Genomic DNA, 27451 nt, shown 5'->3' with positions numbered 1-27451 from the left:
TGAAGTGTATAAAAAATTCCTGGCCGTAGGAGTAGAAATGTCTTATTTTTTTAATTCCCTTGGTTTAATACAATAAAAGATAATGTTACTCACCTGTGTTATTTTAAAATGGGTTAATTTTATGGATTTTGGAGAAAAAGTGTAATGCTGTTAAAATATTCATATAATAGAAATAACTTTATAGTCAGCATTTTCCCATATAGTAAACACTTTTTAAAAAAACAGATCTTTAAGACTGTGAACATCACTGATGAGAAGGAATCCATTTCAGGGGAGGCAGAGGGCAAATACAGTTAAGATTGTCTTTAATTGTTTGCTAGAAAGGATTTAATTAGACTACTTAATGCTGTTTTGTAAGTAATTTTTTGTTTTGTTGAAGAATAATCTCTCTTTTTTGAAGACGGTTCTGCAAGTACTGGCTTGTCATTTCAAGTGTTCCCTAATGCATCTGAACTTTGTGTGTTTCTCCTCTCAGCTTCACAATGAGGATGATCCCCCAGAGTCTTCAGCAGCTGAGCAGCCTTCCACATCTGCAGAGACAACGCAGGTTCCCCAGACAGCAGCCTCACCCGAAGCAGATACTTCCCCTCCACCTTACTGTAGCATAGCTGTAGAAGCAGCTGCAACTTCAGGTATTTCTTACACAACAGCTTGTGTGTGTGAATCAGCACTCGGGTCAAAGTGGTACGATGCTGCGGTGCTGGGTTTTATTCTTCCTACGCATATAATTGCAGTAAAAAGTTACGCTTTCATGCACAGCCCTCTGTTGGGTTTGTTCAGAAGCAGCACACTTCTAAACTACGCTTATTGTTCCAAATGACTAGACTAAATGGGTGTTCATTAATTAGTTCAATAGGTTTTATTTAAGTCTGCGTGTAGTTCAGTTCCACATTTAATCTACATCTTTGACTAGTGCTCCATTATTTGATCTCATTAGCAATTTTTGTTGCCTCTCTATTAAAAAAAAAAGAAAAAGCCCAACAAAACAAAAAAACCAACCAACCAACCAAAAAAAAAACCAACAAAAAACCCCACAACGCACTGACTTGTCAAAACTCAAACTTCTTAAGCATGTGCTATCATTTGGTGAAAATACTGCCATGAAAAGATTCATTTTGCTTCAAAGACTCTTGATAAAACTTTTTATGAAAAATGAGTTTTTCTCATGAGGTTGTGACTTTTCTTTGGGGTATGGGAGACCTAACAGAAGGCAATGTCAAAGTGTCTGTTTAAGCAAAGTTGCTTGAATTTGCTTCTCCCATGTGCCAGAAACTATTTTAGAAGTAATATCCAACCTAATTTAATTTTTTAATATTGATTGGAAAAGCAATTTCCTGTCCCTGTTTTTTGAGACAGTGTTTGAAAGTATAATACATACCTATGCAGTGTTATCCCTATATATAACATCTTTCTGGTGATGCACTGACAGATCTTTTTACCATGTGATCTGTGCTGACAAATCTTTACCACGTAAGCAATCTTTTTACAAACTACTGCTGGCTGTAGGAGGAAGCCCAAGGTATTTTTAAAATATTTTTTTATTCACTTTGCTTATAATTCTATTCTATGTCATGATGCTTCACTGTTTCTATGTATAAGAATGAAGTCTGTGGTCCATTTTGATAGAAGGAACATTTTTAAAATAATGCAATGAAATTGAAACACTGGAAAAAACAGATTTCCATAGAACAACTGCAGTTAGCAACAAGGCCATGCTAATAAAAACACAGCATGATTATTACTGGACTTAAGTAACTAGTTGATGGTGATAGTGAAAAGCTTCTTTTTAGGATGTTTCTGTGCATGTCTTTTGTATGGTTTGATAATGGTTGGAATGCCTAAGGATGTAACTGCAAGTACAGTTTTTTTGTTCATAAATTTGTTGGCTCCTTGCAGCATCTAGGTTAAGGTTTCTGCCTTGAGTAGCAACTGAAAGCACCATCAAGCTGTTCACTGTTTTATTTTGTAAAAATAAAGGGGTTTTTTTTAAAGCTTAAAAGAACTTGAAATACAAATATCACCAATTTCAGCTTCTGTTGAAAAAAAAAATACTTTAAAGCTCAGTAGCTATGTGTATGTAAAATTTAATATTCTTCACATCTTTCTGGCTTAAAAATGTGTAACCTCTTTATTTTGAACAGAACCACACAATGAATTTTACCCTGTACCACCTCCATACAGTGTAGCTACCTCTCTTCCTACTTACGATGAAGCAGAGAAGGCCAAAGCTGCAGCAATGGCAGCTGCTGCAGCAGAAGTTGCCCAACGAGTAAGTGATACAGTTCTGCTTTATTTCAATGTTGTGAAAAGTGTGAGGCTAATATAATTATTTTCAACAGTTGGCCCCATGTTATGGCCTATTTATTAAAATAATGGTGGAATGGTGATTTAAATGTTTTGGATGTTTAGGTTTTGTATAGATAGTGTTAGTTGTAAAGTACTATGAAAAGTGTGTCATATTCACTCTTCTCTGAGGCATAGCTGCTGTCTAAGCAGCAAATTTTGCCCTGTTTTAATAGTTTAGCCTGTATTTTGTAATCTTTTAATTAGATATCCACTACTAATATTACGGTGTATTGTTATTGTTAATATTTAATGTTTCAGATGATAAGAAAAAAAATTAAAAATAGACCTTTAGAGAGGAAAGAGAATTACAACAGTCTGGAAGGGGCAAAACCTCAAATAATGTAGATCTTTTTTAAAAGGAAAGCTCTCTGTTGCTTATTTCATGAAGACATCAATACTGAAGTTCAAAGAAACATCCCAAGTACTTAGAACAAACAAAAAAACCCACACCATGAGTTACAGTAAACATTAAATTAAGCAATAGGTATACAGTCATTGCTTATAGTTTTGTAAGAATTAACATTGTAAAGAATAGTGTTCAAAATAGAAATTGGATATCTGCAATTAGTGTTAAATGTTAATTTTGTAAGGAAAGTTCTTCCTTTTTTTTTTTTCTCCCAAGTTTTGGAATGTGGAAACTCTACTGTAGGGTAGTATTGACCACAATATACTATACTCAAATTAGGCTTACAGCGCTTTCACTGAAAATCTCCACCTTGAGATTAAATGTGATTGCATTTGAGATGCGTTTGAAGTCTTTCTGACTGCAGTGTGCTTGTGACTGGAAAATAAAAGGTTCTGTTCACCAAGTGGGAGGCCACTCTCATTCCTTGACTGCTGTGCAGTAATCGCAGTGCACAACACTCACTGTAAGGCATGCACAGCTAAGGTTAAAGTGGATTTGTGTAACATGTGAAGGTGTTACACAAATCTGTTTCACTAAATGCAGCAGGGAACCAGGAACATGTGCAGGGTTACTTGTCAAGTTTCTGCTGTGAAGTGATGATCCCAGTTGTAACCTTTAACAGAAGTTGTAATCTGTCCATACTGCTTGTCTTGTCATGTAAGCAAAAATTTTGCTAAAATACTGGTCTGAATGAAACCCTCAATCTGAAATTATAAACCTTTGAATTTACTTGGAACATTATCAACCCAAACCTTAACTGTTAGGGCAGCATTACCAGTCCTGTGACACTTCAGACAGGAAGGACATGCACAACTCTCTGGCAAGACTCTTGTTGCTTTTAACTTTGTGTGTCTAGAACCCTAAGGGGTGAAAGTTTCAGACATACAAGCAGTCTTCCTTGACCTGAAATTCACAAGGAAAACCTCAGAATAGGGTTCAGCCAATTTCAAGAATAAAGCTGAGCAAACAAAAAAAAAAAAGTTTTTTCCTTGTCATATGAAAGGTTTGGTTTTTTTTTTTATTTTGAAGAACTCTTTTTCACATGTTCAGGTCATTGTGTCAGAAACAATTTTTGCCTTTCTGTAGAAAACTGGCCTGGTTTTGGCCAAATTACAAGTTTTTGAGAAACGAAGTTCCACAGTTGATACCTACAGCTTTCAATTTAGTAAATGGGTGGAGTTTGTCTTGCCTGAACTAGCTGAGACTGCTCATAGCTCTGAAGAGGATGGGACAACAGATGTGCTGTTGCCAGAAAACATTCCCAAATGTTCTGTATCGGAGTGGGATTACCCGACTAAAAGCAGATGCACCTTGTGACTGCTTCTGGTGAAAACACTGGAACTGAGCAGCAGGAATTTCTGGTGTGCCCTGAGGTAGTTTTATTATACTTGGCCTTTGGTTAGAACGGAAGGAGTAAGCCACTTGATTCAACTGCAAGGTCATCAGTGATAGGTGCAGGGAAGGAGGGCAATGACTGAGCCTTTGAAGCTTACGTGGTGTAGGATGAGAAGTCTGGTTTTGGTTGGGCAAGGAGGTAACTGGCTCAAAGTGAGCACAGACAGGGTTTAGAGAGGATGGGGTCTAAGTCAAAATGAGAAAAGGGAAGAGTGAATGGAGGGCAGTGGTATGGAGCATGTACAGAGAGATTTAAATGAGAAGCAGGAGGGAGAAGGATAACTGAATTGGTGGAGCAAGGAAAACCCCAGTGGGGACAAAATGTGGTAATGGGAAAGGAGCTGTAGCTGGTGTCTGAGAAAAGAGTAGGGAGGGAGAAGGAATCTGGAGTTAAGAGGCAGGAGGGTAGAATATGGTGACAAATAAATAAACTTCTACATAGTCTGCTTTTCCAAACCATACAGTAGAAGTGGGCACTCAAGAACTAGGCACTGGCACTGCAAGAATTTCACTTACGCAAAATCAGTAGGAACACAGCATCATTCCCCAGAGCAGAGACTGGCTAAAAAGTTGTAGACTTACAGCAGTACTAAGTTAGTGTCAGAAGTCTGCTCAGTGTACCTAAAAGCCACAGCCCTGCTGACTGCTAAAGATCTCACGTTTGGTAGAATTTCTGCTCAGTTTGCTTCTATGTTTTTTGGTGGGTTTTTTTGTGTTGTTTTTTTTTTTTTTAAGCACGCACATGAGCACAAAACTATGCTAAAGAAACAGTATTGAGCACAGCTTTAATTACTGCCATTTTAATCACCTTACCGTGTGATACTGCCACAAAATCCTTGCCTTATTTAATACCTCTGATGGACTTAGTCTGGAGTAGACTAAGACTGTGTAATAAGACTGTCTTAATCTGGCAAATGACTGGAACAAGAGAAAAAGGTCATTATGGTTAGAGTGGTGGCTTGCCATCTTGGGGAAGGAGTTTGATCCTTAGCTCTGCATACACATGGAAGAAGAGTTAAGTGACTTCAACTTGGCACTACTGGTGTGTAATTGATTGTTTTCTCACTTTCACTGTCCTGGCTATCACAAGCAGTGACAGCTGTAGACACTATCTGACACTTTGCAAAACATACACAAACAATATAACATGTAGCTTTTCAGGTTATATTTTCAGCCAGATGAAGTTAGTGCTCTTATGAATGTGAATTCTTCTATGATCCACGTCTCTAGTTTCTTCCTTGAAAATGAGGGTATAATGCCTCTTCACTACATAATGTGAACAGTTGGGAAAAATTAAGTGTCCTTATATTACCTTGAGTGATACATGAAGCTGATAATCGGTTCATAGAATAGTCCAACGTGTGCAGCAAAGAAGGCTGCAGACCTGCTCATCGAACAGCAGTGAAGAAAATGGTATAAAAAGCACATTCACTAAACAACTGTTATCCTTTTCTTTACCGGGATGAGGTAGCAGTCTTACAAAAGACATTAGTGTGATCAAAGTCTTCATCATAGGCCCTGCATCCACAGACAGATTTTATGAATAATCTAAACTTAAAATTTACTGAAACTGTTAGTACTTGTTTTTGTAGTCTTTTATATAGTTTGTCTTACAAGAATACATTGTGCATAAACGTTTCTGTATTTCAAATGCTCCCAGATAGCTCAGTGTATCAAAGATATTGTAGCAGCCCTATGTCATCAGTAGTGATAGCATTAGTTTACCCTGGCTTTTCACGTTTTCCTTTTCAAACTCTCAAGGTCAGTTTTGAAAGGATAATTTAAATGGGCAAAAGTATTGCTAACAGTTAAATGACCTGTTTGTATGTTGCAATGAATCGCTTTTACTTAACGCTTTTCAGTTGCATTTGTCTTATGTTTTTCTGTTTTTACATGCTTAGCACGCCCAGTTTAGGGAGTCTAGGAGTCTGTTTGATGAAATATTCCTCAGTCGTCCAGAGGTATGGTATAGTTCTCTCTAGTTTAGACTTTAACTGTGAATTTTCCTGCAGGCAAATAAATGCTTCTGGGGTTCATTGTGCCTTTTTTCCCCCACCACTAACTTGTCCATATCATTTTGTATGCTGAAGGTATCATTTATGGGTTTTATTAAGTAATTTGACCTTTTCCTCAGAAGTTTTTCTCTGTAAATCTACTACGATCAGAAGAGTTATATTAGTTTAGTTGTCCAAGGAATTCCTGAAAACTTGGGTTCTTTACTTGATTAAAGGTGATTTTTCTCACCATATGCCATGATGGGTTTCAATTTGAAAGAAGTTGCAAAGCATTGGGGGAAAAAACAGTCCTCTTTTTGCAGCATACTACAGAGAGCACTGTAGTTTCAGAAGTGTTAATAGATTGACTTCAGTAATGCTGTGTACCATTTGATTTCCTTCTGCTTAGAGAAATTACTCTGTGTGACATGCCATGTATGTTGATAATATATTTTGCAGTTTAGCTGTTTCTTTGGTCATAGGAACAGCAGGTTTTCTGTTTATACAGATCTCAGCATCTTTAGCAAACAAGAAATGTTGTCCATGATCTTTAACATGGCTAAATTTGTCAAGAATCAATATGATACACTGAAACAGTATTATATATTTTATGGATTTGTGTGTGTTGTTCTATGACATTCTTCTTATTAAAAAGAAAAAATATAAATAAAATATATAATTACTGATATAAATGTAAATGTCCAGTAGAAGTATTATTATGAAATTGTGTTTACTTATAACTGTCAGCAGAGAGGACAGTCCTTCTGCACTGTCCCTTTTGTCCCATTTGTCCCTCAATGGATGGTGGCAAACAATTACATTTTGAAGAAAGGTTGGAGAAGTTGACACCAACTAGATCACGTGAGAGCACTGTGGAAGACGTTAGCGTCTTCTATCTGCACAAATGATCATAAAACCACGTAATACTAAATGATGTCGATACAAGCTGAACATGATTTAAGCACCGGAAACTATTTTATTTCTTAAACATTCTGATAATTTTCGTATTGCAGTTTTTGGAGATGGTGCTATTCTTCACTAAATTTGGTTTAATATAATTCCCTTTTGACATAGGGTGTGATAAATTGCAACTTGTTCACACTTACTGCAGCAGTGCCTATTTACGAATGTCTGCTTTTGTATCCTTGGGTTATATATTGACCTGTGTTTCTCACACATGTAAGCCTTAGAAAAGCCTATGTATATAGAGAGAAACCTGTTGAACTTGTTATTTTAGTTGAGCAAAATTTTCTTTTTGTGAAGCAACATTTTGCATAGCCTGTAATTCACTAGTTGATTTGGAAGTGCCAGTGTAAAATACGGTAGTAAGCAGACATTTGTTTTTTTTTTAAAAAGAAGTCCAAATGTTATTTTAGATGGGGTTTTATAGACCTTCTGAAATTCAAATGGAATATCTTTTTTTGTTGCCCTGACTTGAAAAAGGAACTTCTGTGACACACTTCTCAGAGATCAGCCCATTCAAATGTGGTTTTTTCTTACATACATTTTGAGCCCATCTTTCACTCCTCCCCCATCAGTCATGTAGCTGCAGCAAAGTTGAGCTGAATAAACTCATGTTTTTGTAGTCACAAAAAAATGATGGCCATTTAGGGACATCTGAAATTATGTAGAGATGAATTATAGGCCCCTAAGATTGTTGTTCAGCTGGCTTTTTGTGTTTTCCTTGGTATTGTCGATGAGAATAGCAGTGTTTTTTAATGTAATTTATCTGATATAAAGTCCTGGTTAATTAATCTGAAATGAAACAGTGCAGCTGGAATTTCATGGCCATATTCCGAAGAGTAATGCTGGCTGCTTTGAGTTGGTACAGTTCGTTCTAGCACATTTTTAACCATAATTGCTATCCCCTGGTAAATTATTTTGCTGTGTTGACAAAGGTGAACATGTCAATCGCATGACAGAGCTTTAGATCACTGTGGTTGTTTAATGCCCTTTTAGTTGTGATTTTATTATACAAAATAAAACATTTGGTACAGCGACTGAATAGTATGTTAAAACCAGAAGTGCATTATTTCAGTAGTAAATGTTTGCTGTGGGTGCCACAGCTAAGTAAATCTCACTTGAACTAATCTCACTTCATTTTTATAGGTCATTTAATATCTCAACTCTAATACATTATGATTAATTGGAGAAAAAAATGGGAATAGTGTGTTACTCATGCTTATGTCCAGAACATGTCACTGCTGCTACTGACAGCATTAATTAACTGGTATCACCCTGCATTGTTTTGATGTTATTCATTTAAGAATAAAAATGGTGTGTTTAAGTGGTTTGCATCAGGCTCTCTTCATTAAGTGCTGTCATCATGAAAACGTTTATCCCAGGCACAGCTGCAGCAACGTTTTACTTGTGCACAGAGCTGTTGAAAACCAAGTACTGGCAAACAAAACAAACTCGCACTTTCCCTATCTTAAAATGTGGTATTTTGACACGATGGGAGAAATCTTTGCGTTGTTTTTTTGTCTGACTTTGCTTTTGTTCGACTTAAAGTACTCTGCTTTTCTAGAGTTTCCAAGACTTTTAAACACTTTTAATGTGCTTGCGCCCTCTAGTGTCCCCAGAGGGTCTCTTTGCTGTGCGTCTGTTTGGCAGTGCAGTGCTCTTGCATCAGCGATTTGTTTTAAGATACTAACCTTATTCTAAAACTTTATATTTTGGGATGCTTTGCAAGACTTTTCTGGCAGGAAAAAAAGAAAACATATTATATAATGACTTTTAAAAAATATTTAATCAAGATTGTTACAGTAAAAAAGATTTCTCTTGGTTTTGATTGTCAAAGTACTCATCTGAAGTGATTTCTAGCTCTGTTTAAGATGAATAGGCAGCACGTACATACCTTCTACAGAAACTTGCAGCAAATTTAGTCTCTGTCAATATAAGCAAAAAATAAGACTTGTTTTATAGATACGAATTATTTTTCTTTTAAACTTCCTTGATGTGGTCGTGTTACAGAAATGTAAATTTTCTTCTAGCTTTAGAAACATAATTAATACTTTAATCCTACAGATAGTTATTCTAAAATAAACTTTTGACTAAATTATCACTAACCTGTAAATCCAGGAAGAAGAGTATCCACCCCGGGATGATTTCAGTGATGCAGATCAGCTTAGAGTGGGCAATGATGGCATCTTCATGTTGGCATTTTTCAGTAAGTTATCTTGTATCCCAGACCTACTGAGATATATCTTAATTGTACCTTTTTTCTATGGAGTATAAAAGATAGCTGTGATAAACTGCATTATTGTACTGTAATGAATGGATTTTTTTAACCTGTACAGGCATATAAACGCTTCCTGTTTCAGATGTAGCAAATATGTTGCACTTTTTTCCTGTGGCATCTGTAATGGATGAGGGGACAAAGCAAAATCATAGTAAATGTTTTGAGGCATAGCAAGGCTGCACTGTTACCTATGAATTGGGAAATTCTGTCATCTTCTAGTTGGACTCCCAGCTTGAATTCATGGAATCACAGATATCTGGCAATCACTTCTTATGTAGGAAAGCAATCGAGAGAGATGTGCCATTAAAAAGCTGTTGATGTTAGCGTAGTGAATTAAATAGCTGTGGGTAGATTTTTGGAACAAATTCAACCATGCTTATTTTCAGGATGAACTAAGCACTCGTATATAAAAAGACACTGTCTTCAGGTAATGTCTCATTGCAGCCAGCCATACAGCCCTTCTTCTTCAGTTACTGTGTGTGAGCGCTCTGCGTGTCTTGTAACTTAAATGCTGCATCGAGCAAAGTTAGATTCAGCCACTGTCAGTTACTTCTTTAAAGAAGCTGCTGCTGTTTTCCCAATTGAATATTTATTTCTGAGGATATTTTCCCTCTCTGAAATAGTTGTGTTTGGGAACCTGGATGGAAGCTGTGTTGGGGATGTAGCTGTTCTTTTTAGCATTCACCAGGATGAAAGCTGATTGATTATCCACTGAAATCTTTTATGTTTTTCAACCTAGATCTCTTAATTCTGTTTTCTGTCATGTCTTTCACAGTCTCTTTATTTAACTGATACAGGTGCGGATTACAGAAGCTTTTTTCATGTTGGCATATGATGTACTAGGACAATGTGATGTTTGCATCTTGGGATAAAAATGTGTCTACCTTGCATAGCAAATATATAAATACATATATAGGGTGACAGAGAGTTTTATAGTCTGAACTCTTTCTGTAGTTGGACCATAGAAAGGGTATATATTCTTGAGGACCAAGAGGAGTATGGCTTAATTTTTCTTCTTCCCTTTTATTCCCCTTCCCTATGTGCTACAACTATTTATATTTAACCCCTTTAGTTTCTGTATTGTGTGAACTTGTTCTTGCCTTTAAATACTGGTTCAGGCCTTCATTAGCACTGCACTTGGAAGTCAAGTGGTTTGTCGATTCTGTTATCTTTTAAGCCCTTAAAATCACAGCTGAAAACCTGTTTGTTAGCTTGCAGCTAGGAACTCAGTAGTAGTAAAAATCCTGCTATGTGGAAGCTGGAGTCAAAGGCTCCAGAAAGGCTCCAGTGATACTCACATGCGGTTTGCCAAAACTTCATGCGCAGAACCTTGTGTCTGCCTTCAGAAATGCATACGTTCACTTGGATAAACTGGCAACTTGCTCTTCAAATAGCTGTTTAGCTGAGACTGCACAGAGCACTGCTTTTAAAACAGCTGACAAAAGTACTCTGTACATCATAATTTTTCTTGATTGTTTTGAGACTGTGTTGCTTTGCTCACCTGTGAATGAAATGGATAAAACGAGAGCTTACACATTGTAAGATATTTATGCAAGTGTATACTTAATTGGGAACTGTGTTGTCTGTTATGGATACTGGTCACATATGGAAATTGATAAAGTTTACTTGTTTGCGTTCATAGTCTGAGGAAGTCACAAAACCTCATAGCATTTATAGACCTGTAATATTAATTTTCAAAAGTCTTTGGAGTTTTAAAAATGTCATTTTATTCAACTGAAGTGTAATAAAATGAACGTTTTCCTGAGCTTACCTGCATATTGCAGTCAACTACTGATATGCAGCTACCATCTAGTGGTAGCTGCCCAAGTTGCATAAGATTGATGTCTTGAGGCCATCTGGTGGCCAGGTTGGTTTGTTTGCGTTTTTTGTTTGTTCTGGGAGTTTCATGCAAGTTACAATCAATCCTGTTTCCCATCCCAGTTGTAAAGTCCTGTTCTGTTTAGCATAATTAAGTAGAATGTGACAATATACTCTAAAGAATAGAAGTCCTTTATGTGAACAAGTGGGGTTTTTGCTTTAGCACTTGATTCAGAAACTTAGTGGAAAAATTTGGAAAATCAACCTATTTTATTTCTAATATGTGGTAAAATCACATATTTTAAGAAATTAGCATTGCTCTTGAATTGTGTTGGTGAGCAAAGAGTCTACTCTCTCGTGGTCAGGACTGCTGTTTGGTAGTTTCTCATTTTGAGGTGAATGAGTGTATTAGTGAATATGTTAGTGAATATATTCATTTTGCTATGTGTGCAAAATGCAGCAAATTTTGCTATCAGACCACTTAATATATTTTTTCTATTGTGTATTTTTAAGTCAGCAGTGCCTTATACAGCATAGTTCCAGCTTTTCAGAATTCCAAAGAAAGTTGTCAATAGGTGAGTTTCTCAGAGGGATTTTTTTATTTGTTTGGTTTGGTTTTTTGTATGGACAACAAAAAGGAGGGATTTCTGAGCTGTTTCTTTCCATTTTGAACACAGCTGCGAGGATGGTAGAGCAAGTAACTGTCATGCGTTTGGTTTTGGTGCTTAATTTGCCCATAATGGAAGTCCTGGTTGGCTCATCCCAGTTCATTATGTGAAGGAGGTTGTTTTGGGCAGTAATAAAAGGCTTATATGGTTTTCCCTTGTATTTAAGGAGTGCTTAATAAATATCAACCAGCCTTTTCACCTGTGGGCCCCAGAGTGAATTGCAGAGCTCATCTAGATTCTTAGAAACCATCGAAGGGAGTTTTGGGTTGTCCCTATGGTCTAGGAAAAATGAATATTAAGTGAAACCTCACAGATGGGTAAATAAGGAGGAAGGAATGGAAAAAAGTGTTCGATCATACAGCCGAAGTTTAAGTTCTTATATATGAATTTGATCTTTTTGAACAACATCTGGGCAATTAAAACACTGTGTACCACTCACATCAATAAAATAATCATGCAGAGAAATATAAATGTGCATCCTGCCCTGGATGCTATATTGGAACAGATAACAACCACACCAAAATTTTGTAAACTGATGTTCATACAGCTTCCAAATGCTTCAGTCAATACACTGCACACAAGCTAGGGTCTCTACTTAGGGGTTTCAAGTGGCAGAAGTTGGAGGACAGAGTTGTAGTACAAGCTCAGGGTGAGCACAGTCTCCTGTTGGAAGCTTCCTGAGGAGTGGTAAGCATGGCCCAGACTTCTCGTGGGAGCATTCCTCTGCGTGAATTTAGGAAACCTGACTTCTATATGTCCACATCACGAATGCTGTGCAGCTTTCCCTTAGTCGTGCAAGAGAAGCTGAAGGGGAAGCAATTTGACTGAAATTGCAGAAGTTGGAAGGAGATAAAGGAGCTGTTTTGGGAGTGGTTATTTCTCTCTGGTTATCAAGGGAGCCTGGCTGACCTTCATACACAGTCACTTCCTAAAGTAGAAAGAATTTGACTTACATGACTTCTCCATGCGTGTTGGTTATAATACAAAATAATTGGAATGAGGAGGCTTCTAATTGGACATTAAAGAAGAATTTACCAAGGGTAATGAAGGAGTAGAAGTAAATTGCCTAGGGAATTTCTTGAACATTCATCACTGAGCAGAAAAAAAAAAGTGAAGTTGTCAGTTGAAGTTGATAGGAAGTGCTTCAAGTGATCACCATTAGACTTCAGGTGAGAAGTGTGTCCCGGTTCACAGGTAGAATAAGTTCTATGCAGGAGTGAGAAGAATATTTTCTAGTGGTGCAGGAAGATCTAGAAAGTATTATTCATTGCATTATGCTTAGTAAACCTAAGCCGGCTATGAAACACTAAGCTCTTTGGTATTTTCTGTATGTTAAAATAATAAGTCATTGGACAAACAAATCAGGGAAAAAAGGATGTAACTGAGCATGGTTGTTTTTGTATATATAGTTGTCATTATAATCTTATCACAGGCTTGAGCCATGGCTAAAATTTGGAACCAACATAAGTCTTCAGACCAGTTTTGCTGGCTTCTTTTCATGACAGTGAATATAAAGTTAAGCCAGGCGATTATTGCATAGCTGTGGAAGGGATCAGCAAGTGAAGTGCAAGAACAATTGAGGAAAAAGCAGATTTGTTCTAGTATGCTTGTTGTTATTGTCACGTCTTCTGATGTATTGTGATATGTAAAACTCAACTTTTGAACAAGATTGCTTAGTAACTTGAAAAACTAAGTTTTCTTGTTTACTGTAAACTGGGAGTAGAATTAAAGGATGTGTCAATATTGCTTTGCAATTTAATGAGCACTGGCAAAAAACCAAGCATGGATTAATAAGCTCAGTGACAAAGTACTGCTTCATCCATCATCTTTTCCTTGCCTCTTTACTTACTGGAGAACCAACAATGGCAATGGATAGAAATTTGTTTTCAAAAATAAGTTGAATTATTTTGCTACAGCTTCTTTGGAATTGCTGATAGATAAAATACTTTTGCTTTCTAATTTTTTTATATGAAAATTCCTGTGCTTACCACTGCCCATCAGAAGAGGGCTTTGGGTGTAGAAATAGCTGACAAATAGCCATACTTTGTGTGTCAAATTCTAAGACTTTTACAACATTTAGAACATCCTGTGCTTTGTATTTTGGATGGGATTATCTTATTGAAAACTATAAAGAGAAAAAAAAGTACAACATAATTGTTGTGAGTGCTACCTTGGACATCAAGAAGACTTTTTCTTAAAAAGGACCTGTAGTCCTACCTTTCTCCCCCCAAAAAGCAAATTTTAACCTATTCTTCATTACAAAGTTTTTTGTCCTGTCATCTAATACTTACCCCGTGTCTGTGGATTATATTTTGAATATTCCTTTAGCTCAAGTTGAAAGGAAGGTAAAGTTGTCATTGTGTTCCACTTTGAGTGTAAGAACTACTTTTTTTTCCTCCTCCTGTGTTAACGACAGGGAAATCTCTAATTTTTATAATGCATGTACGGTTTTACAAAGAGTGAAAACTCTTATTTTTTAATTAGCAATTATTACTTATATTATTACATATTAAAATACTAAGTATTCCATAAAACGTAAGTAATTAATGGGAATTCCTCTAGTCTGCATAGTCCATTAGAAACATGCATCTTCTGTCCTTTTTAGCACGCCTCTCTGTGGAGCCACAATCAGAGTCCCCCTTTGTAGCTTGAGTAGTGGGGGGAAAGGGAGAGAGCAGGAAGCTGTTGTGCTGAGTCAGGAACAAGAGATGTGTTGAAAAACAAGCTTTCGAAATCTGTTGGTCTTAAAAGTCTAGTGGATTTGGAGAGATTGCTTTAAAATAGGAACATCTTCAATATTTTTTGTAAGAAATCATTGTTTTCAAAACAATGCATCCAGGCTTTCTCAAATGTAAATGTTCTTCTTGTGTTTTGGAAAACAGGTGAATGTTGTTCTGTTTTTCTTATGTAGTAGAAATCCTCTGTTATTTATATTTTTCTTCATCTCTGCATATGCCAATTTGGATCAGCATTTATTCAGTGTTATTTGTATTTTTTTTACTTCTCTGCTTATGCTAATTCAGATCAGCATTTAGTGTTGTTTCTTGTGGTTTTGGGGGAGTTGCTCTAGTTGTTTTGGAATTTTTTTAAAGATTAATAATTAGCATGAAAGCAAGCTTTCTCCTTGCCACCATCTGTTACCTATGGCTCAGTCTGAAGCAAGATATTTTCTCACTTGTGCAAAATGACTGTGTTGATAAGTTTTCCAAAACTTCTCTTGGGACTTCAATTTCTGTAGAGTTCATGAAATCCCACTGCACTTTTACAGGCTAATTTTTCATTTGTGGGCAAATCATTGCATTTTCATGTGGGTTGTTGGAGGAGTTGCAACAGGGTTTTAAATTACAAAAAGTGCTTGTTGATAGCTAATCTTCCCAAATTGACTTCTATTTAAGAAAACTGTTCACCAATTTTCTGTTCCTAATGTTTTCCTGTGAGTGTTCAGACTTTTACTGAAAAGAGAGACTTTTTTTTGTGGTGATTTAATGTCTGAATTTTGTGAGTTTTGTTTTTTCCCTTAAGTTTGAGGATTTAAAACATTAAGGATTTGTGTGCAGGGCTTTTGTTCCCCTCTTCCTGCCCTTCAGTGATTTTGTGTTTACTGTGGGCTTCTCTAAATGTTTTAGGTTTTCCACTGTCTTGTCCTCTCCAGAACTCCCAAATTGTCCTCTTCCACCAGCTCTTCTGTTTGGTGGTTTTCCTTTGAGTTGCCCTCGCTTATTCCCAAAGCTGGGACATCACCTAACTGGGAATTCCCACACTTTGGCTCAATGCACACAAACTGAAGTTAATACAGACGATGTCGTCAAATACAAATGCAGATACGAAACTTTAAATTGTAAAACTACTGGGAGTTGTGTGAAAGTGTTAATGAAGTAGCAGTGGTAGTTATGCTCAATGTCCTTTTTGTTTCTTGATTTCTTAAGCTTCTATATAAAACTTGCATGTCTTCTTGTATCTTATGCTTGATCTAAAAGAGAAGACAGTAACCAGCGAAACATCGGCTTCTCAATTTATCTCAATTACTATACTATGTTTGCAGAGCAAGAGTAGATACTTTTATTCCGTTTGATCCAAACTGGATGAAGCTGAATATGCAGCCTTGATGCATGCACATATGTGTGCATATCGCGATATTTTTGGTCGTAAAAGTGTAGCAAGGCTTTTTTTGTATATTTATTTTTATTTTAACCCAAGCCATGTATGTTATAGCCCTTTGTTTGCATTTACCCTTCCCGTCTAGTGTCACCTGGTTAGATCTCTGTAGCAAAGTGGTACTTTCTTTCATGTTGGCTTATTCTCTTGTTTAAAGTAGTAGGTTCCAGCCTGTTTACCATTTGCTTTGTTATTAAGTGACTCTACCATGGGAATGTCTGGGTTCAAAGTCAATCTCTGAAAGCCTGAATTACTGGAAGGGAATTACTGACTGTGTAAGCATGTCCTTATTAGTTTAACATTAATTTCACTTTTAAGTCTGTTTGCTTAGCTATACAGGTTAACAGAAGCTACTGTTTCTTTTATTTTATAGTGGCGTTTATTTTCAACTGGATTGGATTTTGCTTATCCTTCTGTATAACAAATACCATAGCTGGAAGGTACGGTGCAATCTGTGGATTTGGTCTCTCCCTGATCAAATGGATTCTCATTGTGCGGGTATGTTTTTCGATTCACACTGTTCAGGCTGTGTTTGTAGAACCAAATAATAATGATTTATTCATATAATCTATATTATAGAATTAAAAATCAGTGTATTAAATTCCAATTCTTAAGAGTGCCTAGAATTTTCTCTAATCTCCACTTTAGTAGAGAATTTACTTGCTATATATTCATCCATGCTTACTAATGATGGAGCTTTATATATTTTAGCATTTTACATTCACCTTTCCACTAAAATAAATGCAGAATGACTCACTCTTTGCACAAGTATTTAAAAGCATACGTAAGAAGTGGAGCAGGTACCTAAAATGTCACTGATATTACAGTGTCTGTGTGAAAGATTTATAAATGGCCCAGCCTACTGGGGCGGGGGGAACATCAGAAAACATTTCTTCCTCGTATCCGATTCTTTTATTTCTTATAAAATACATACTGAATCAACTCAAAATTGAGTATGAATTTAGTAAAATTTTGACCATCTAAGATGCTAAATTTCTTGATATTTTCACTGCAAGACTAGATACTTTTCAGAAAGCTGTGTTAGCCAAATGGAAGTTACTGAGCTGACTAAGTGGTTGCTAGATGGAACGTAATGATTGCATTCTGCATGTCTGTGAGACACATCTGAAATCGCATCCTGTCTAATGAAGAATGAGATCTCAGATAACTCAGTCATCTTTTATGCCCTGCCAACTCTGATTTTATTTTATTTTTCTGTGTCTGTGCTGGTAATTTAACTTGATTTGGTCTTAGCACAATGGTACAAGGATGGTAGAGAGAAGAGATGGCATGGTCCTTCCCAGACATATCCTGCATCCTTCTTACAGATGAATGTGATTTTATTGTGGGGTTTTTTAGCTTCCCTGGGGCAGGAGAATGCTACTGGACCAGATGTGATTCTGGTATATTTAGCTGGAATTCAGGCTTTGGGATGGAATTTATCTTAAGGGAGTGAGAAGATATGAATTTATCAGCTATGCATTCACTGGGGATATTTGCAGCTTCCCTTGAGGCGTAGTAAACAGAGGGCAGGACTTGCTCATTGTGTCAGTTTTATTACTGCCTGCTCAAAAATGTGCTCGTAACAAACACAAAAATTAATATATTCTAAACTTCCTTGAAGGATTACTGTGTTGTAGGCTATATTAAATTCTCATATATAATCTGTTACTAATTCTAAAATATCAGAGCTGACAAATTCGAAGACCTCAGGGGTGGGGGTTTTTAATAGTGAAGATTATCATCTTCCTATGTTCTCTCCCTGTCCAGAGACAACAGCAGAAAGGTGTATGTCAACAATTTTGTTATAATGGTGACACATAAGCACCCATGTGTGCATAAAGTTGTTCTGTTCCTTTGTCTCAAGCTCCTCTGCAGGCTTGTGCTGCCCTTTCTCACCCAGGGTCAGTAGTACAACACTTTATCGCGTTTAAACGATCCCAGTTCACATGTGTTCTCTGTATGTCGGTTTGTATTGGGGCTGGGGGGGGGGAAAGCAAAAGCACAACCTTGCCTCTGGGGGAGTTCTGCAGCTCTGAGTTTTGCCTGAAGAAGGTGAGAGCAGCACTCACAGGCCAGTATTTGGTTGCTGGTTTTAGTGAATCTTGTTTTACATTAAATGAAACTGTAACTTTTCAAAAAGTGGATTGGTACATATGTTTAGAGAATGGAAAATGCCGCCTGTCAAGTGAGATTGGATTACTGATGTCATGAACTTCCTGGGAACTGAGTATTCATTTGGTGTTTTAGTGAAGTGTCAAAATATGAGATGCTTACTCTGCCAAGTCATAGAAATGCTTGTATTTATATGGGGATAATGCAAGTATCAATTCTTCAACTTAGCAATTCTGTTTCTTGGTATTTTTTTCTTGCGTTGCCCATAGAAATGAATTAAACACCGGATTAAACATTTAAAGAATTTGCATGCTCTGGCTTTATTCTGGAGAAAACATGTGGATCTCAGCGCACAGTTACAAAAAGTGAACTATATCTATTGTTCCTTAAATGTTTTGGATTTTTATCTGGTAGTATATGTGGCTTAGTATCCTCTCCTTTTATTTATTTTTTTTAAGAGTAAACTGAATTACATGCCTGAATTATTTGGGGTCTTTTGGTTGATACTACTGAAAAGTCATCAAAATGGCAAATGGGAAGCACTCTGGCAGAGTGCAGAAAACATACTGCATGATAGTAGGGTGGGAGGCGTTTGAAAAGTGTGCAGAGCTACTAAATAGGTTATTTTCTTCCTTCTTGCAACTTTTCACACATCTCCTCATTCCTACTTCTTCTGTGAGTTTTGGAGGCGTTTGATTACCCTTTTTATCAGTGAAGCATGCAGTCTGGAGCCTGGTAAAGGCACAGATACCTGTCTCCAGCGCCATTGCACCTTGCCCTCCAGCTGCCTCCCACATCACAGGGAGGACAAAACTCTCTACCATGGTCACCAACAGGAACAGCCGAAATGGCACTTCAAGGTTCATTTAGTTACGTTCAGCTCACTGCTGGGAACTGAATGCTGGTTTGAAAATGAAAAGACTTTAATGAGTTGGGGGTCTTTATGGGGCTGGTATTCTTGGCAGCGATTAACAGTAGGGGGTATACAGAAGGTCAAAAGCTCTTCTTTTGAGGGGTCAGCAGAACATCCCTGTCTGATAAGATTAAACTAATGTGGCTTTTGGTGTTAATATCTAAAGCAGCAGGCTGCTGTAATGTGTTTGGGATGACAGGCACTGGGGGGGGAAAAGGAGAATTGACAAGTGGTGGTTCATTATAATAGAAAATGTCAGATGGTTCTGGCAAGTAATACAAGTTTATATATATATATTTATATATGTATTTTTCACACTTTATATATGTGTATATATAGATATATATGCACATATTTGTAGAGATTTTAAAATATTTTTTCCACAGACCAACTGACACTGGAAGTGTTATCTGTATATTAAACCGCTGCACAAATAGCAGTCTTGCATTTTAGGTGAATATATCACTTTTATTTAAGTTTTCTTTTTCTTCTGTGCTTTCTATATCTGCATAGTGCATTAAATCAGTCTTAGTCATCTGTCTTACTGCAGCTAAGCCTCCTGTGTATGTATTTCAGTTTTCAGATTACTTTACTGGATACTTCAATGGACAGTACTGGCTTTGGTGGATATTTCTTGTACTTGGTAAGTGACAATTGAAAACATCTCTGTTTTGGTGTGGAAGTACTTAAAGATGAATTGTGTGATTGTAAGTAACAGTTCTGTAACATCTTTAGCTACGTGTTTTTTCTTTAGTTGCTGATAGTTTTGTGTGGTGTTTTTATTTCCATAGTATTCATGACGTTATTGGTTACCGTAGTGGTGTACTGTGTGAACTGTGGATTATTCAAATAACATTCTGCTCAAAATATTTTGTTCTACATATGTAATCTTCTACATACATGAGACTTGTGATTTGTGCTTTCTAAGCTGCTTTTACTGATCTAGGGGTGCAGAACTCTGTAATGAAACTTTGGCTTTATATAGGGAACATATTGAAAAGTGAGTGCTGTCTAGTACTTTCATGTATAAACCTGGATGTTAAGTACTAAATTTCAAGAAATGTGACTGATCCTAGGAGGGTGGAGTCTGCTGTCTTGTACGCAGGTCACAAAATGCCCTTTTCTAGTCCTTTGAAATGCAGACTGCATCAGTAGTTTCTCAGTCAGACAAGAGAATGGCTTCATGCTTTCTGATCACAGTGCTCCCATGATGTCAGCTCTCTCTTCTGAGGTCTGTCCTCCCATGTTCAAAGACTTATACACATCAAATTCTGCTCTTCTGTCAGTTTTTACTTAGGGTATACCAAACTCCAAGCGCTATACCTTTATACTGTGGATTTTGTAATTTGAATATGGAATTTGGGATTATTTTCTTTCTCAGAAGTGAATGCTAGTATCCATTTTATTTTCTAGCTCTGGAAGCATAGTAAACTGTTGCTGGTTCAGTAGGTGGCACTCTTCCCTTTGAGTCAATTGACTCAAATGGCTAACAGCAGATGTTAGAATGCAATGTTGAGTACATTTAAAAAAAAAACAAAAACAAAAACAAAAGAAAACCTAACAGCTAACACTGAAATCCTGACTGTTTGTGAGTCACTGTCTATATCATAAGACATGCCAGAAATCCTAAATTATGTTACCTAAAACTTTCTCTTATCTACTTTTTAGTAAATTTTGAGGGCATTCATCAGACTTCTCAATACTCAGCTTGCTCTGCTGCTGTGCACTTGGTTGTTTGAGGTGTATAGAAATTGTTTAACGCCTCACAGCACCAGTCCCTTTGAATGCTTTCATATTCTGTTTGAAGTGATTGCATTTAAGTAGCAAGTGAAACGGCTCTTTACAAGTACAAACATCTCCAGATAAACCCTTAATTAAAACAAACCCTTGTGGTGCCTGAAATTGGGATTTGACACTGTTTTCACTTTGAAGATAGTGTGTTCTTCCCCTAATATTTTTCCCCACCTTGTCTATGGAGAAAGGTGAGCATTTGTGCTTCCTCTTTTTCCTAATCTCTTGCAGCACTTGTTCAGAAGTTAGCTCACTTAGATTTAGAAAAGCCTGATCTTCAGCCTTAACTGTTTGAAGGTTGTTTTGGCTTTTTTATTTTAATTTAACTCACGAAGTTTATAACATGCCTTGGAACAAAAGGCACTGTGAGGCATGCAGTATGCATCCAGCAGTGAGTATTCCCTTGTCTTATGAATTTTTTGCATTAAATACACCAGCAGTGTTTTTAAACTGATAAAGTGGATATACTGAGATTGGTAGAACACCACAGGAGGATTTAACCCGACAGAGCTACTTAGCAGGATGTGGAGGAGTATTATCAAGTCGTGGGAGCTCTGCCAACCAGATCTGTATTTCGTTGTCTCAGATAACTTTCCCATTAGAGCATGCGAAGTAGCATGTCCCGCGTCTCTTCAGACGCGAATGAACTGAGTTGGGTTCTTTCTTTTACCCAGTGCTTTGAAATACCTGAACCCACCTCTTAGCCATGTCCTCTCTTCTGGTGTACACCTATCTGTGTCTGCTCCCTTCCCTTCTTTCAGCATCTGGAAAAATCTGTTCATGGAAAAGTGATATGGTCTGCATCCAAGGAGCTGTTATATACGGTGAACAAACTGGAGAGAGACAATTCTGATTTTTAAATTTAAATATTAGCCCAAGTCTCTTTGAGGAACACAGTGGAAAGTGGGGGGGGTTTCTTCCTTAAACAAAGAAATATAAAATATGGGTTGAACTTTGACTGGTTTTTCAAGATGTGTAATGCAGAAAATATGCTTTCAAGTACCTTAAGAGCTGTCTGCTTACCTTTTGCTGTTTCAGCTGCTTTTCAGTTGAACGTGGGGCTATCTCTGGTAACGTCTGGGTAGCAGCTTTTGTAGTAGACTTTTGATCCAGATCTCACAGCTTTCTTCTCCATGCAGAATTCACCTTAATCACAGAAGTGTGTCTGGCTTAGGTCAAAGTTCCACTGGTTAGCAGACTTGTGGTTTTGTGTTTGCATGTCTGTCCAAATGAGGCTTTGGTTTAAAGAGGCAAAAAGAATGTTTTTTAAAAAATCACAAGCAAAAAGCATTTAGAGAAGAAATGGTCATAGGAAAAAGTCAGGGTCTCAACCAGGACAGCAGAAAGAAAAAGTACATCATGTAGGAGAATGTCAGTGTAATGTCAGAGTTTGTTTGATAGTATGTCAGAGAAAGGGATGAAATCCTTTGCTAACCTTCTTAAACCTCAGTTTAGATTTTCATTTGAGCCTTTGAATCCTAATACAAATGTGTATATATACACGTAAGCATGTATCTTCAAGGTATCTATGTGTTCATTAAATTGCTCTCTAGGCTCGTGTTTCTCTCCATTGGATGTGAAATTCAGATTTCGATCCCCCAACTCTTTGGGCAGCTTGTTTTATCTCTGTTGGATTCTCATTGATCCAACTGACGAATGGATCAATCTGTTGAAGTTTACTTAGTGGAGGAAAATGGACCAAAGAGCTGTGTCCACTATGCAACAAGGTGTTTTTCTGGTTTTGTTTGTTCAGATGTGCAGTGGATCTCTGAATTGGTAAAATGATGGTGGCAGCATCATGTTATTGATGTCCATTGCTGCAACTGTAACTTGTGTGTGATTGTTCTGTATCTCTTGTTTCTCATATCAGAGCTGAAATACTCTTTCAAATGCAGTTAAATTTAAATATTTAAAAATAATCTGTAATGTGGAGTTGACCAAAAAGATGTAACACAACACATGTTGAATAATTTTATTTGAATCAACTGTTGTTCATCCTCCTCTGGGACAGGTGCATTTTCCTGGATGGTTAAATCTTAAGCCATAATCTAGTATAATTTATTATTGGCTTGTTGCTAAAGCAATCTGTACTGTCTTTTTTTTTTCCCCCTGCTTTTGACTTGCAGTGCCTTTATAGTATACATTTCTAAAGGTATATTTTGTGGTTCAGGTAATCTTCTAAATTAAAATTCTATTTGAAAAGAATGTGCAGCATGTATTCTGTTTCCCCCCCCTTCTTTCTAAGTATTTTCATGCAGTCTTTTTAGCAGATGATACTTGAACCTAGAATGAGTGTAAAATTTCTGAAAACTCTTCCATAAAGCTATATCCTTATATCATGAGATTAAAGCGGGAGACTTGCTTGTTGAATTTGTGAATGATGCATAAAGAGCTTGCTTTATTTTGTATAATCTAGATTTTTAAAAATTAATAAGAATAATGCAAAGTAGCATGTATTTAGGTTGATATACTTAATTTTGCATTTTCTATACTTTCAGGACTCCTCCTGTTCTTTCGAGGCTTTGTTAATTATCTTAAAGTCAGAAATATGTCCGAAAGCATGGCAGCTGCTCACAGAACAAGATTTTTTTTCTTGTACTGAAGGTAAGCAATCTTCAGTGATAAGATTATCTTTCCCAGGAAAATAAAGAAGAATTAAATACTTACATTAAAAAGAAATAATCAAAATTGTGTCACAAAACAGAAGTTGCATCAGTTTTGAACATCTGTAATGAATGTTGTATATATTCTACATGGACTTGGAAATATCTGAAGTCTCTTGAAGTCATGAAATTTGAAAGTAAATAATGCATCCTCATTGCCTCCAGTTCTCTCTGGAACTAGTGTTCAGTAAGGAAAATGAGGAGGAACCTGTTGTTTTCCTAGGCTAGAAACAGTATCTGCTGCCTGTCAGGATACTGTCCTTTGTGTAGAAAAACTGGCTTTAGCAGTCAACCTGTTGCCAGCAAGTTTAGGAAGCACTAATCTGCCTGCATATTAAATCTGGTTGACATGGGTCTGAGCACGCAAACAATAGATGAGTATTGTCTCTTTTTACATGACTGGATTAAGAGAGTCATGTACAAGTATGATTACTGTGTATGCAACAACGTGCTTTATATATCCTTCAGGTAGCTGACTAATCAGGCTGGCACATATCCACACTTTTTTTTGTTGTGGTTTTTTTTTTTTTCACTTATGAAGTAACAACCAGCACATTACTGAAGCCTGAAAAAAGCTGAGACAGTATTTGCTTAGAAAAAAATAATTCCTTTTATACAAGACAGCAATATACACTTAAAAACAGCTAATGAGAAATATTTGTCCTGTACTATATGGTTCTTGCTCATGGAAGAGATCCATTAATATAACTGATATTTTCTTTTAATGTGCCATTTTATCAAAATTATATGGTATGTTAACCTTAAATAACTAAGGCATATATTGCCTTTTAGTTACCAGCCTAAATTGGCATCTACATGGCAGAATTTCCTTTTTGCAGTAGTTATAGAATCATTGAATGTTTTGGGTTGGAAGGGACCTTAAAAATCACCCAGACCAAGCCCCCTGCCATGGGCAGGGACACCTCCCATCAGACCAGGTTGCCCAAAGCCCTGTCCAACCTGGCCTTGAACACTTCCAGGGAGAGGGCATCCACAGCTTCCCTGGGCAACCTGTGCCAGTGTCTCACCATCCTCACAGTAAAGAATTTCTTCCTATTATCTAGTCTAAATCTACCCTTTTCCAGTTTAAAACCATTCCCTCTCGTTCTGTCGCTACCTGCCCTTGTAAAAAGTCCCTCTCCAGCTTTCCTGTAGGACCCCTTCAGGAACTAGAAGGCTACAATAAGGTCCCCCCAGAGCCTTCTCGTCTCCAGGCTGAAATCTCTCTTTTTCTTAGTAATGTGGTAACCTCTTCAGAATGCCAAAATTTGTAGAGACAAGACTAAAAATACTATTTCAAAAATAATTGTTAGAACTAAGTGGTATTTGAAAACTAATGCTTGAAGAGAATAATGGGAGTGTAGGATAATGTGGTCTGGGATTCTTTGTTCTCGTGCAGTTAAAATTCTGCTCTGAGACAAAATGCTATTTAACTCAGCAATTAGCTGAAGTTAGCGAGTTGTCCTGTCTGAGTGCAGTGGCTTTGATTTTTTCCTTTACCTGTAAGCATCACTGAGATGCATGGGCTGATAATGTCTGTGGAGTGTTTAGAGAGCAGGACATGTAAACACTATTTTTATGAAGCATCTTAAGTATGGAAACATTAAGTTCAAATCAATTGCTATCACACTTAAATGTCCTTGTTCTTCCATAGACAGGTAACTTCCTGTACAGTGACTACTAGTTTTCATAAATAACAAATGTTACCTATACAGTTACTAAGTTTTCTCAGGTTCCTTTGAAATGATAACAAAATAACAGTAAGTTTTCACTTTCTTTCTCCCTTTCTGACTTGGAGGGGCAAAGGCTGCTGCTTTGCTACTTCTAGGTTTAACGTCAGTTAGCAACGCTCCCTCTAGTGAATCACTGCGATGAACTGAAGTACAACTCTTTCTTTATCTCCAGACTGCACCGAACAGACATTTTTTTCCTTTACCAGTGTGAAACTTCCAGATGATCTGTAACCCTCCACGTTAATAGGATAGAAGACTGCTAAAACCAGAAGACAAATTAGTGAAGATACGGCTTCAAAAATGAATAGCAGGCTGATTTATGCTCAAATGCCAGTTCTGGTCATTCTAGTAAATATTTATAATTGCTGCCTTTTGGTTTAGCACATTTGTATATGTGCTTATTAAAGATATAGTATCGAATTAAGAACAAACCATCTGTTAGTATAGATTAGGTACAGTCAGACTTGGTTAATCTGTCCTTGTTGCATCCGAAAGATTTAAGTGGAAACTTGTTTCACAGCGTGTATGTGCCACTGACTTGCTGATCTGAACTTTGAGTACAACGGGATGCATGGAATGATTTGGATTAACCAGTTCAGACTGTTTTTAATATAATTTAGATTCATCTAATGATTGTGTAGACCATTTTTAAGTTTACTAAAACCTGAAGTCCCTTGTTGTCACAAACTTGTAGTCACCAATATTTTATCAAACTCAAACCGATATACTGGTTTGCTGAAAACTGATACTCCACTTTGAGTCCCCTGTAAATAACTCTGCTTAAATGACTGTTTGAATTGCTTCTTAGGAAATATGTCAAAATATATTTTGTAACAGCATATTCTCTAAATTTTGTTTACTTAGAGCTACGTACATATTTTTTGTTAATTGGCCATTAAGGATATAGTTACTATTAGATGTAATTTTGAAGGTATAGACACTGAATTGTTTGTCTCATCCTAACTTTCTTCACATGAATTATTATTAATTAGTTTGGGCTTGAGCCTGAAAGTCCATTATTACTCATATGCATGATCCCATTAAAAGATAGAATTTATTCACATTGGCAGGCCTTACATTTTTAGTCCTCGGTTATGCAGTTGGATCCTTGTAGGTGCACCTTTGTTCCTGAAACAGCGGATTGCAAATGTATTCCCTGGGTTATAACACTGGCTGTGTGTAAGAAGCCTTGAGTTCAGTCTAAACACAGCATCCTCCCTGAGGGCTTCTCAAATAAATGACATATAGCCGTCTTATAACGCTTGTTTAGAATAAATACTTCGCCATTTCCGAAGAACAAACAAATGTAAGTGTAAGGTAATTTTGGAAATAATTGATGAAGAAAAAAAAAATCTTACTTTTAAGGCTCTGGAAGTAGAAGTGTGTTGCACCTCTCCCAGTATTCATTAAAGATATACCATTGCTTTCTTATAAATATCATCTCTTAAAGGGGTACTGTCTACTGTTCATGCATGTGTGGTTTCCTTTAAAGTTTGTGAAATTTCAGCTTCTCCTTAAGTAGGAGAATACATCTCTCAGTCCTTTGTACAACTGGAATTTCAGTTGCAAAAATTGGTTGTTGGTTGCACCTTTGAGGAAAAACACAAATACTTTCCTCCAGTTTTTCTTTTTATATTAGAATTCTGCCTTTTTATTACTAACATTAAAAACAGTGAGGTATATGTTGTTTTAAGCTAGTGCTGTATTCGGTTTTGTATCTATAATGAATGTTTAAAATATACATATGTAAACTGATCACATTAATTTTCTTAATCTTTCAGAGACACTGAAAGTGACTAAAACTTTTGGGGCACCTCCACTTCCCAGCTTTTTATGGAATGAATGAAATTAAGTGTTATGTTCACTATCCAATTGGGATTTCCTTCTAAACTTTTCTGTTTATTTCTGTGTTCTTTTGCTTTCATTGTCTATATAAAAAAGAAGCGGATAATAAAACATTGCTTTGTTTTGCTAATTAATGCTTTTTTGGGTTTCTTGTACTTCACATTGAAAAATGCACACTGCAGTATTTGTGTCAACGTGGAATTATAGACAAATTACTTGGCAAAATAGGTACTAACTAACCCTCTCTTCTTTTCATCTCATATTTTATGGCAATGAACTGTAAGGACACTTATTTCAAGAGTTAATACAACTCTGCAAAGCATGCAATGTTGATTAATTTTCTATGTTTACCAATGTCAACTAGTAGT

The 27451-nt window shown here is 36.7% G+C and overlaps 1 protein-coding gene across 1 annotated transcript; it reads left to right on the top strand.

The window, feature by feature from the left end:
- Window positions 1-475: 475 nt before the first annotated feature.
- On the top strand, window positions 476-25999 carry NDFIP2 (Nedd4 family interacting protein 2; the record flags this gene model as incomplete). The annotated part of the gene is made up of 7 exons (XM_010187198.1): window positions 476-632; window positions 2142-2269; window positions 9223-9310; window positions 16397-16521; window positions 19628-19694; window positions 23341-23446; window positions 25411-25999. Coding segments are annotated over 6 exons (669 nt in total), but the record flags the coding sequence as incomplete, so codon positions are not given.
- Between the last annotated feature and the right edge of the window lie 1452 nt (window positions 26000-27451).

This window comes from Mesitornis unicolor, unplaced genomic scaffold (assembly GCF_000695765.1).
Source record: "Mesitornis unicolor isolate BGI_N332 unplaced genomic scaffold, ASM69576v1 scaffold776, whole genome shotgun sequence".
Classification (NCBI taxonomy): domain Eukaryota; kingdom Metazoa; phylum Chordata; class Aves; order Mesitornithiformes; family Mesitornithidae; genus Mesitornis; species Mesitornis unicolor.
This window is presented reverse-complemented; position numbering and strand designations above follow the sequence as displayed.